The 12,904-nt window shown below is 48.9% G+C and overlaps 2 protein-coding genes across 2 annotated transcripts; one reads left to right on the plus strand and one right to left on the minus strand.

Annotated features, from left to right (window-relative positions):
* Nucleotides 1–15: 15 nt before the first annotated feature.
* gabrr2a (gamma-aminobutyric acid type A receptor subunit rho2a) lies at nucleotides 16–6,564 on the minus strand. The gene is made up of 9 exons (XM_061300703.1): nucleotides 6,262–6,564; nucleotides 5,636–5,742; nucleotides 3,997–4,064; nucleotides 2,908–3,131; nucleotides 2,274–2,356; nucleotides 1,637–1,777; nucleotides 1,201–1,353; nucleotides 646–854; nucleotides 16–562 (listed from the first exon to the last, which is right to left on the minus strand). The coding sequence occupies exons 1-9, from the start codon at nucleotides 6,423–6,425 to the stop codon at nucleotides 227–229; spliced, it is 1,485 nt and encodes a 494-aa protein (XP_061156687.1). The 5' UTR covers nucleotides 6,426–6,564; the 3' UTR covers nucleotides 16–226.
* A 4,350-nt stretch (nucleotides 6,565–10,914) lies between these two features.
* On the plus strand, nucleotides 10,915–12,862 carry LOC133169595 (gap junction alpha-10 protein-like). The gene is made up of 3 exons (XM_061301935.1): nucleotides 10,915–11,885; nucleotides 12,018–12,378; nucleotides 12,824–12,862. The coding sequence occupies exons 1-3, from the start codon at nucleotides 10,915–10,917 to the stop codon at nucleotides 12,860–12,862; spliced, it is 1,371 nt and encodes a 456-aa protein (XP_061157919.1).
* The last annotated feature ends 42 nt before the right edge of the window (nucleotides 12,863–12,904 follow it).

The raw sequence follows: 12,904 nt of genomic DNA on the forward strand, positions 1-12,904 counted from the left end.
CCATCGTGCAAAGGTCTCTTTCGGTCCATGTACCTTCTGTTCATTCTATTTTCGAAAACTTGGCATGAAGAATGCTTCAATTAATGACGCATTCAAAAATAATAGGTGTGGAAAAGGCCGGAATTTATTACCCCCCCCAAGTCGAATTTAATCAGCTCAGAATCTTAACATTTGAATAAAGCTTGTATTTTCTAGGAGTGCAGCTCTAAATCATTTGTGCATGTGATCAGCAGTAGACAGACCAATAGATGAGGTTGAAGAAAATGTAGGAGCCGGGAAAAATCATACGGGAGTATTTGTCAATGGCATGCGTGTTTTGGATGATGTTTAGGGTACGCAGGCTCTTCTTCTTCTTGATGGTGGTGGACTCGCTGCTCACTGACAGATGAACCACCATATGATCCGTTTTTTCGGAAACGTCATGCATTTCTTCCTGCTCCTCCTCAGGCACCATGGGCTCTTCTGTGTAGCCAGCAAGACTGTTGGTATCGGCCTCGCTATAGGTGCCGTCTAACATTGCCATTGTCCGGGTCTGGGAAATGCCGCACGTGCAGGGCAGGGACTGTCGGGAAACACGGGAGAATGCGGTCGGAACCCGGCAAACAAACAAACAAACAAACACAGAGGTGAGAGAGCCAAAGTTACCTGCGATTGTGCCCGCGCTCTCATTTTCCGTTCCCGACGGTCCTGGGCAGTGGACAGGTAGTTGACGGCAGCATACTCCAGCACCGATAAGAAGACAAAGACAAAGCTGACCCAGAGGTAAATGTCCACCGCCTTGATGTAGGATACTCGGGGCATCGATGCGTTCACGCCGGTGATGATGGTGGACATGGTTAGGACAGTGGTGATTCCTAGACGCAAGACACGGCGGGACATTACCACCTCATCGAGCTACAAAAACAGAGTCGCGGGAATCGCGAGCCCCCAGTCATTTGTTGATCATCAATTAAGTGGCTGCCACCATCTTAAAAGCAAGGATTGCGAAAAGGATTGCTTTCATCTGCTTTGAATCGACTCCATCCACCGATACAGATTTGTCTGGAGTCAAATCTGAGTCTGAAGTGTCATTTCTGCGGAACTAAAACCAAAAACATATCGCGAAATAAATCTACTACGAGAGCCGAGCAGAAGTGCCCAAATAGCTGTGGCTCTGTTTGATGGCGGGCTTTTGTCATCTCGGCAAGTCTCGCATTTTACCCAGGGAAACTCTGGCTGGCACAGCGCGGCGGTCAATCCAAAAGGACACCCAGGATAGCATGACCATTAATGTGGCGGGAAAATAGGTCTGCAGCAGGAAGAAGAAGATGTGGCGTCTCAGCGTGAAGTTGATGTACAGCCGATTGTACCAGCCTGAAAAGACACAGCCAGAATAGCTCAGGTGTGGAAGGAAAAAGGGAAAAAAGACACACACACACACACACACACGTAATTCTAAAATGCAGGAAGGCAAGCACACTTTGGCTCCGGCCTTCAGTTGCGTCACCCCGTACACCTTAGGATGCTTTTTGTAACACAAGTGTGATTTTTGTCAGCCAGCGCTAAGGGCCGGTCGATTGGCAGCATCCGCTGTTGTCTATCGAAAAAGCTAAAAAGAGCAAAGCAACATTTGGAGCGCTGAATGTTGTGTCCATACCTGTGCTGCTGTAGAAAGCCAAGCGAGATGTGGTGTGGAATTTCTGGATGAGAAACTGCGATAAGGAAATCCGATCGTCGGTGCTGAGGGATTCGTCGCCGCTTTTCCAGTAAAGCATCAAGTCTTCATCTGTGTAGGCATCTGTCACACACATACAGCTTATTTGCATGGGACTGGGACTTCCCAAGCTTGCAATGATGGATGTTCACTAACAAGCTCCACGGCACCATACGATTTGCTTTGAGCGATGACATGACCTAACCGGTCAACTCGCACTGAATTGAGCCTAAAGCTCTCTACGACGCCTCACATTCACCCAAACAACAAGCAAGCGTTTGCACACCTCCACTGAGCGGGTATCCACCCCACGCGGCAAGTCGGTGGTGATGATGGATGGATGGATGAGCAGATGGATGGATGAGCAGATGGATGGATGAGCAGATGGATGAGCAGATGGATGGATGGATGGATGGATGGATGGATGGATGGATGGATGGATGGATGGATGGATGGATGGATGGATGGATGGATGGATGGATGGATGGATGGATGGATGGATGGATGGATGGATGGATGGATGGATGGATGGATGGATGGATGGATGGATGGATGGATGGCTATTTGATGAATGACTCACAGCTCTCCAACTCCAAGGAGCAAGTCTGAGAATCCAAAGGAAATCGGCTGAAGTCCATGTTACAAGCTGCAGTCACTGTAACTCTATGACACATCAAGAGGACAATCATTGCAGTATCACGATGTGTACATTGGTATAGGCAGCGCATTCATTATTTGTCGTGATTTACTTTCACGACAACTGTCGCCATCATTCTTTGAAACCGTCATTGAGGCACAAATTCTCCCTCCGTACAGGATCCCAACGCAGACTCAACAGACGCAACAAAACAAAACAGAAGGATCAGAGCAAGTTCAGTCGCAGTACAACACTGCTTTCTTTCCTGCCGCAAGCTCAGTCGCAGTACAACATTGCTTTCTTTCCTGCCGCGAGCCGAGTAGCAGTACAACACTGCTTTCTGCCTGCCGCTAGGGAGCATCCATTTTCAACAGCGCTTATCCTGCTCAGGGTCGCCCGCCGAGAGTGCTGTCCCAGCTGAGATGCACCTGTTGGACACCTGAACCTGGTCGACGGCGAACGAGCGGCCGCAGCCAGATGAGCGGCAACCCGCTCGTTAGCTATTTAGCGGATCATGGATACGGCTGTTCAATCAAGCAAATGCGACGGTAGCAAATACGAACAATGATATGCACACCTGAGACTGTAAAGCACGTGGCCGTCAGGAAAGACACGCAGCATGATGTTGTCTGTGGTTGTGTCATGGATGAAAGATCGCTTGGAGTGGACAAAGAATACATCAGGCACCCAGATCTTTTTCACCAGGCGCCCATCAAATGTCATGCCCTTGTTGGTGCTGCTGCTGAATGACAGACGCTCATCTTTCCAATAATGTCGCAGGTACAAGGTCATGGTAAAGTCCTGTTGGAAGATGGCGGCGGCAAAGTAGTTCACAGAGTAGCAGGTAGAAAATTGATCAGTGCTGGCCCAAAGCCATTTGGCAAATGTTGGAAACATGGCAGGCAGGCTGGCGGGCTGGCTGGCGGGCTGGCTCCATTTGTGGATGAGAATCATGACATCATTGATTGCGCTTTAGCAAAATTGAAAGTTGCTTCAAGACAACGATTCCATAAAGACTCAACAACAGCTTCATACTCCAGGCTGTTAGGATCCTGAACTCGCTTCCCCTTTCTGCGTAGCGTCCTGTACTTTTGCGCTATGCTTACTGTCTGCTGTATGCACACTGGCTCCGTTTTGCTCCTCTTATTTATTGTGTTGTCTGTTTATTTATTATTTATTCATCACTCTTATTATTTATTGTTTGTGCCTTCTTGTTTTTATGTTGTGTTGTTTACTTGTATGTCTATCGTGTAATAGGTCTCGTCACCGTGGCATAGAGAAAACGTCATTTCGGTTTCTTTGTGTGTCTTGACATGTGAAGAGATTGACAATAAAGCTGACTGACTTTTTGACTTTGACAAAGCCCATCAGGTTGCGCTCTCTTCGGCTTTATTTTCACGACACAAACACAGTTAATAAACCATATGTTGAGAGCAAGCAAGACCAATGGCTAACACATAATACATATTCTGTCCTGACGGCATTACAAAAAACGTGCTAATATTTATGGCCGCAAAGCATTAACTGTGATATGGTGGCCAATGACTAGAGTGTCATCATAATAATCTGGATTTGTACTTAAAGTTGATGACTCATTGATGGAACCAATGACCATATCTATTTGTATGATTTGCATTTGCACAACGTATTGCATAGGTTAGCCTACCATGTCAACTTCCGAGATGCTGTCCAAGCTCTCCACCTGAACATCTACTCCCACGGGGATAGCGGGACCTGAAAAACAAAAGCACCGGATGTAAACCGTTGCCGAGTAAAAAGCATGTGCCAGCTAAGCCTAAGCTTGCGGTGTGTGCAATTGTTTCGGATGTTTTTGTGTTGCTCTAAAAAATAGCACTGCATACTTTTTGTAGCTCATATATGGATGTAGAATTTGAACATATAGATTGTATCGTGCGATGTGGCTGGATATACATCCCCATCCATCCGTCTGTGCGTCCGTCTGTGCGTCCGTCTGTGCGTCCGTCCATTCATCCATCCATCCATCCATCCCTCCCTCCCTCCCTCCCTCCCTCCCTCCATCCATCCATCCATCCATCCATCCAAAGCGCTTATCCTCACAAGCGTGCTGGTGCCCATTCCAGCTGTCTCTGTCATTCTCACTTACTCTGAGTTTTTCTCTCTCGCTCTCTATTCGAGAAAGCGAGAAAGCGAGAGAGAGAGAGAGAGAGAGAGAGAGAGAGAGAGAGAGAGAGAGAGAGAGTGACATGTGGGATGTGTTATTGCTTTTAATCCTCAGTAGAATAACACATTAAGCTGTTGTTAATCTGCAAAGAAGGAAGAGAGGGGAAAGACCATCAGCCACATCACTTGATGTGTAACCTCGTGTTTTGTTTATTACAGTAGTGGTGGTGTGCTTTTCACAAAATGTGCTTGAGCCATGTTTGAGCGAGACAACGTACTTTTCACCAAATGATTCCCGAGCGCGGCGGCACCCACCGCTGCTGCTCACTGCTCCCCTCTCCCCAGGGGATGGATCAAAATCACACGGGGATGGGTTCAATGCAGAGGACAAATTTCACCACACCCAGATGTGTGTGTGACAATGATCATTGGGACTTTAACTTTAACTTTTCAATTGCTTTCGAAGCAAGCAGCAATCATTGATCATCGAGTTTGCCCACAGGAGTCCGAGTCAATCGTCAAGCCGTACGATATACGGTAGACACGTATTAGCCCCACTCGGTCCTGCCGTGTCGGTATTATCGGAGCAAGGAAGGCAAGGAAAGTACAGCGCTGGATCCGCCGTACATTGGCCCCCAAAGACTAACAAGGATGACACAGGATGTTCGAAATAAAGATATCAATCAATCAATCAATCAATCAATCAATCAATCAATCAATCAATCAATCAATCAATCAATCAGAACCGTGATGCCTTTCTCAAATGAACACTTCTCGGTGTTATCCGACTTGTCCGTCACGCGGCGAGCTTGTCGCACTCTTGTGACAATAGGGATAGCTCCTGGAGTGTTTGAAATCAAACTCTCGTGGGGCCCGCCCGGCCCAACACAGCTCCGTACGTACGTAGGTGGCAGCAGTGGCGAGCGGATTAAGCTGGCAGGGCGGCCGGCCGGCCGGCCGGCCGTTCCTCCCGTTTACACTTCACGTTTGCATTGGCACCAATCATAGGCCAGATGCTACTCTGCAAATGACAACTAAGAAGCGGCCATTGCAAAAAGATGTATTAAATAGCGCCTATTTTGGCATCGGAGTCAATATAAAGCCAATGGCAATCAAGCCATCGATCAGAAAGTGTGGCCAGACGGAAGTCACCTACAACGTACCTCCAAACGCTGGCCTCATGGTGAAGTCATGATCATCTACTTTGATGAGATGCTCTGTCTTTGTTTTGCGAGACTTGGTCACATCTGGGGGCTTCTTTGCCAACGAGCTAAAGGGAGAGAAAGAATCCGTTAGGGACCTTTACAGATCAATCAGATCAATGCAGCTCTTTGTCAGAGAGAACAGCAGATACATAAGACGTGAGTGACGATTCTGTCTTGGCAACTGCCAAGAGACAGCTCCCTGGACTCATATGACAACGTGAGATCCAATAAGCTGACGGGCACAAAACAGCATGGACCGAGCCGGAGCAAATACAGTACGATGACTTCTTCATTGTAGCGCGCAGAAACGCTAGAAATGGTGCTCTGAGCAAGCAAATCTACCCCACCTCCCCCCTTCCAGTCACGTTGACTGAGAAGCTCATCAAGAAAGAGGAAAACACAAAAAAACAGGGAACAAAGTATCAAAATCCAAAAATCAAAAAGCAGGAAACTCAATACAGACAACTGGACAAGGCACAAGTGGGTGACGTAGTGTGTGGGGGCTGACCACTCACGCCACGTGCACACAATCACTTGCTCTTTAGTATAACCTTTCTTACCAAATGAACATATCAGATACTTACGAGCCATGCTTTCGGATCTCCACGGTGCCCGTCCATCTCCTCTGGCGATGGCGGCATTCCCCCGTTAGAAGGAGACACAGAAATAAAAGCAAAGCTTTGGTCAAATTGGGCATTTTGAAGAGAGAAATCCACAGGTGGGACTCTTGAATCCTCCCTCTGTGCATTTTATTCCAACGGGACTCAGGCACAGCATGACTCTCCCTCTGCTAATGACGGATGAGTCCAAAGTAGTATGTGCATGCATGCACCTCGTCACCGTCTGGACTTTTCACATCAGGGCAAGGGCGGGCGAATAAACATCTGAAGCCCTGCTGTAGGGGGGGGGAGGGAGGGAGGGAGGGAGAGAGGGAGAGAGGGAGAGAGAGAGAGAGAGAGAGAGAGAGAGAGAGAGAGAGAGAGAGAGAGAGAGAGAGAGAGAGAGAGAGAGAGAGAGAGAGAGAGAGAGAGAGAGAGAAATACTCTGAGATTATTTGCAGATCGGCATGGCACAACATGAGGGAGATTATTACTCGCTCTCCTCTCAGGATTGTAGGATTGTTTTGGTCGACAGGCGTAAACCCCCCAAGTTAAAAAAACGCTTGTACTATTTGACTGGCAGCAGTGATCTAATCGTTATTTTGCGCATCTGTCATTTACAATAGAATACCGGAAATGTCGGTCCGCCTTGGGTTTTTGACAAAACCAAAGGCTTTTACTATGTGCTGTGCGGAAAATACACTACTTTGGTGTTTGACCCAACGCAAATGTTCCATCATCCAATGAATATTCCATTTGACCCAGAATTTGGTTACCTCCATCAAAATTAACCCCAAATTTGGACTTGACACAGACCACCCAAAAATGAAGTCAAGGAAACAAGCTAAATCTGTGTGAGACCCGAGTAACTGTGAAGTCATTGCCAGTCAACAGCACGTGGCTTGCCTATGGAGGGATTTCTTTTTTTTTTTTTTAAATCACTAGGTGACCTTAGCAAGAACAACAAAAAAGGCCCAGCGTGGCACACGGCCTGCTTCCTCATTGATAATGAGACGTCCCCAGGATCCCCCGGATGCTTGGCAAAAGTTATTCTCACAGTTTTGTCACTGCTGACGGACGCGCTTTCGGTCACTCTGTCTGTATCGGAGCATAATTAATCAGCCTTGCATGAGTCCAAATAATAAATAAGCTAAACGGATGTCCATGCAATAAAGGAATACATCCATGGCCACGTTCAACGTTGCACCTAGACGCAGCGGAATTTATTATTCCTTAGTTCAAATTACGTACTGTGCTGAATTGCGTTTTCTTTTCCTTTTTGTTTGCGTGCCTGCCTGCCTGCCCAGGGACAACAGATGCAAATGAGCTGTTAATTGTACATTGTCCCAGTTAAAATAAAATAATTACAAAAATGACCTCCCACATACAACAAGAGTCAAGGACAGTGTTTAAGTATTTGCATAACATTAAAAATACATAAATATAGATCTTTCTGTGACCTCAGTTTGATTATTGTGAGCGGCCTCTTGCAACTCCAAAAATGCTGTGAACCAAGTACTGACAAGAAAAAGAAAAGAAAAAAATCATGCTAAAAACGAGGACTTTGTCTGTGGTAGTTGGATCCTGGTGGCATGCCACTGGTTAGCCTTCAGAGGCTTCCATTTAGGAGGAAGTCTTTGGATGACATGCAGGCAGGTGTGACAGAGAAGATAGAGAGGATAGAGTGAGAGGGAAACCATTGATCTGCGGCGGCGGTGGCGACACCTAAAGAAGAAGTGGATGCTATGTAGGTGTGCCCTATAATTGGCTGGCCACGGGTTGGGGGTGTCCCCCGTCTAGCACCCAAAGGCAACAGATCCAACTGGAAAGATGAGACCGCAATTGAGCAAGGTTACAGGGAGCGCTGGAAGAAGTCGTCAAGGCACCCATTGAGAATTCAAAATTCCTTCTTATAGGAGAAAGAACATTTGATTTAGCCAAGAAATGGAAACTGCAGCCAAGTGCAGTGCAGTGCAGTGCAATCTTCTCTTTGCTTTGCTCTCTGTCTCTGTCTCTGTCTCTGTCTCTCTCGGTCTCTCGGTCTCTCGGTCTCTCTCTCTCGGTCTCTCTCTCTCTCTCTCTCTCTCTCTCTCTCTCTCTCTCTCTCTCTCTCAATTGATGCACGTGCAAAGCTTTGGAAATCCCAGATGGTAAATGCTCAGGCAACACAGGGCGGATTATAACTGAACATAAAATTGTCTTATGTAACGCATGGTGGCGCAGACGACGACAACCACCAGCAGCGGCGGCAGCGGCAGCAGCAGCAGCTGTTACGCAAGCGCCCATATGACTTGCAATGGCCATGTGTGATCCACCACACCCGCACGTGCATTTTTCATGGCTGCATGTTATCCGCAGGATTTGATGCTATTCAAGACAGGCGACTTGATTTTTTGTCATCGTTGCAATTTAGCAGGCTTTGGAACACTGTTCATTTTGTTCATCAGACAAAAACGAATTTTTGACTGGACGACTAAAATTAGACGAGACCAGACTCGAAGCCTCCGTCGGCAAACAATAAGCGGGACTAAATCAGTCAGCCTTTTAATGTCGGCAAAAGGAAAATACATTGGCGAGATCTTTTCCCGCCTTTGCCGCTGGGCGGAGCTTATGACGAGCCGGCCCCGGATTGTGTAAGCCAATGATCCTGGTGTGACATCGAGCATTTGGCTACAGCAATAACGGCGGCGGTGGCAGTATCTGAAGGGAAAATCAAATCGATGCTCCATTGACTCTGTCAGCACACAATGGAAAGCCAATTAAAGGCCCTCCGGGCACAGCTGGTCATTTGATGGAGCCACGCCACCCCATCGTGGATCTGGCCACATGCAGCCTTTTTGTCCACTTGCGATTGAAATTCTTTTCCAGGCCAAATCGCAAAAGCACTACAAACTGACATGGCCTGTCTGCAAAAGTTCCAAATCTCATTTGCAAACATCATTCTTGGCTCATGATCTGCCTCTTCGATTGATTTGTCAAAAACGTCATCGTGGCCACCATTTCTACAAACAACTCCAAACGTGCAACTCAAAGCGGTAACGTACTGCTTGCATGACTAATAAGGAGAAAATCCTCGCTCTCATCGTTTAGGCCCTCAGATGAGGATCCTATTGCATGTGAATGACCAAGCATAAACAAGAGAGAGAGTTGGCACTGCTGGCTGGCCGGCGTGTGGGATGGGGGGATGGCTACATGGGCCCATGGACATGTAATCAATGCACTCATCCTGTGAGCCCAGCGTGCAACACGGGAGAGCATTTGCAGCATCCAGCCCGCCCGCCCGTCATCAAACAAATGATCTTCATGTGGATTATCAGTTCATATCTACAAAAGTTGACCTACGTTCATGGGGTAGCCAGCGGATTCCTTGGATTTTGACATTTTCATCACAAAGAGCAGCAATAGGCCAAATGGGACCCCATAGATTTGTAAGTATTCTTTCAATATCATTCACGTACGCAATTGACGTGACTATTTGGCCTTCACTGGAGTTAAATGTCGCAGAAGTTACAAATCTGAATTGACGATTGGAAATATTGACCTTCTGACAAAAATCCCACTTGCATTGGTTCAAAATCAAAGAGCCTGCTTCATTTTCAAATTAAACTTCACCATACCTCTTGCATCAGCCTCAAAGGGATGACCATGAGCCATTCATTTTGTGGTCAGCAGGCAGGCAGGCAGGCAGGCAGGCAGGCAGGCAGGCAGGCAGCCACGCAGGCAGCCTCGCAGGCAGCCACGCAGGCAGCCTCGCAGGCAGGCAGGCAGGCAGGCAGGCAGGCAGGCAGGCACGCAGGCAGGCAGGCACGCAGGCAGGCAGCCACGCAGGCACGCAGGCAGGCAGCCACGCAGGCAGGCAGCCACGCAGGCAGGCAGGCAGCCTCGCAGGCAGGCAGGCAGCCACGCAGGCAGGAAGCCTCGCAGGCAGGCAGCCACGCAGGCAGCCACGCAGGCAGGGCTCTACAAAAGGAATAGATAGCAAAAAGTCATGTAACACTCACCATCCATTTTGTGTACTGCTTGTCCACCACGGGGGCGCGCTGGAGCCTACCCCAGTTGTCATCGTAGGCCGGCGGATCGACAGGCAGGCAGGCAGGCAGGCAGGCAGGCAGGCGGGGGTATGGGGACACGCTCAACCGGTTGCCAGCCATCCAACCGCCCCGCACACTCTCAGCTGTGAGGTGGATGTGCCAACCAGGGCCCCACCTACCTATATTATACTACAGACTTACCATCTGAAAGTATCTAGATTCTAGATATACGTATATAGATAGATATATACACACACGCACATTTGTGACCATTGTATTTTGGGGGTTCATCCATGCGTGCAGTGGATAGGTCTACCTGCTTCTCCCAGCTCTCCTATTCAAAGTCAAAGTCAAAGTTAAAGTCTGCTTTATTGTCAACATCTTCACATGCCGAGACACACAAAGAGATCGAAATTACAAGCAAGCAATCGGCGGAGTGGCCCGATACGTCCACGCTGTCGATACGTAAACGTGTTTTGCTAGGTGCGCACAAACGGTACGGGGAAACTTAACACGCCTGGCTTACGGAGCTCTCCACCCTCCCTTTCTTTCTTTCTCCCCTCAGCTCCAGGACACGTGGCGGCGATAAAGCGGCCGGAACCTGACGATGGGTGACTGGAACCTACTGGGCAGCATCCTGGAAGAGGTCCACATTCATTCAACCGTGGTGGGCAAGATCTGGCTGACCATTCTGTTCATTTTCCGCATGCTGATCCTGGGGGCGGCCGCCGAGGACGTGTGGGACGACGAGCAGTCGCAATTTGTCTGCAACACTGAGCAACCAGGTTGCAAGGCAGTCTGCTACGACCGGGCCTTCCCCATCTCGCTCATTCGCTTCTGGGTCTTGCAGGTCATCTTCGTGTCCGCGCCTTCGCTCGTCTACATGGGCCACGCCCTCTACTGCATCCGGGCGCTGGACAAAGAGCGCCACAGGAAACGGTTACAGCTCAAGGAGGAGATGGAGCGAGCCCAATTGGCATTGGACGAGCACAAACGAATAGAGAGGGAGCTGAGAAAGCTGGACGAACAGCGAAAGGTGAAAAAGGCGCCGCTGCGGGGATCGCTCTTGAGAACCTACGTCATCCATATCCTGACACGCTCGGCCGTGGAGGTGCTCTTCATCCTCGGACAATACCTTCTTTACGGCGTCCGACTGGAGCCGCTGTATAAATGCGAGAGGACGCCTTGCCCCAACAGCGTGGACTGTTACGTCTCCAGGCCCACGGAGAAGACCGTCTTCATGCTTTTCATGATAGCCATCGCGGCCATCTCGCTTTCCCTCAACGTTCTGGAAATATCCCACCTGGGCCTGGGCAAAATCAAAAAGGCCCTCTCGGGAGACAGAGATGTGGACGATGACTGTTTGATTTTCAAGTCCAAGAGGAAGGTATCCTTGTCACATCATTGTATGATGACCCACGTGTCGCCTTACAATGGACCTCTGACTCAGACGTTCAAGGTAATAGCGCAAGAAGACGTCAAGCCGCCGCCGCCGCCACCTCTTTACCCCGGCCACGAGGCTGCCCCGAACAACAGCGCGGCGGCCCATCTCAATCAGACCAACTACATCTGCCCTCCGTCGCTGAGCCACAACCACGTCATTTCCCAAAGTCGTTCGGGTCCGAAGGTACCCGCGGCAATCGTGGAGAACCATCACGCTTTGGAAAGGGCGCTGTCGGCGGCCGAGGGAAGCCCCCCTCACAAGGATAGCCCCCCTCACAAGGAGAGCCCCCCTCACAAGGAGAGCCCCCCTCACAAGGAGAGCCCCCCTCACAAGGAGAGCCCCCCTCACAAGGAGAGCCGTCAGAGAGAGCATAGCGGCCGTTTAGATGTTCTTCTGCAACGTTCGTCGACGCAGAACCTCGAGGATAGTGACTCTGTGGGGAGCGAGGTCCTTCTACCTAAAGCTCGAAAAACCAGCTTCATGTTCAGACCACCATCTGAAAGTTTGTCATCCATCAGCCGTTCCACAAGTTCCTCATTACATTCTTCAGAAGAGTCCGATGAACTGGGTTCCCTGCAGGGGGACACGCTCATGACGCCCCCTGCCGCGGGAAGGAGAATGTCAATGGCAAGTAACAAAGAGCACAGACAGAAAAGCCAATTAGTGCATGCAATTGTCTTGAATTTGGCCAGACTTAGTAGTTTGCCTGGCAACGTCATCTTATATATAAGACTGAGGTTCCAGGAGCCACGTGCTTCATTTCAATGTAGACCGACGTATGGCAGGCCAGATGAATACACTGAAATGAGTTGTTAGCCACAAGAGCTGAATTAGCTTGACAACGGCAGTCCGCCCGCCGAGCCTGCTAGCGACGCTGAAAAGCAAAGCAACAACAAACGCTATCAGATCAAAATTGGACAGCCTCATTTATAGCGTGACTTTGTATGTATTAAGGCCCAATTGCGAGAACGTATTCAACAGCGATAGCTTCTGTCGATAGCGTGTCCAAACGTCAATTCAATCGCGAAATCAAACACTGGAAATGCAATAACTGTGCTGTTTTCTTCCATAGAGTGTCTTTCTGGATATTTCATCTATCATGAAGAAGTGAACATCCCTACAACAGACATTAGCTTGGCCACTTCAGCGATAT

The sequence above is a fragment of the Syngnathus typhle genome, linkage group LG16 (assembly GCF_033458585.1).
Source record: "Syngnathus typhle isolate RoL2023-S1 ecotype Sweden linkage group LG16, RoL_Styp_1.0, whole genome shotgun sequence".
Classification (NCBI taxonomy): Eukaryota; Metazoa; Chordata; class Actinopteri; order Syngnathiformes; family Syngnathidae; genus Syngnathus; species Syngnathus typhle.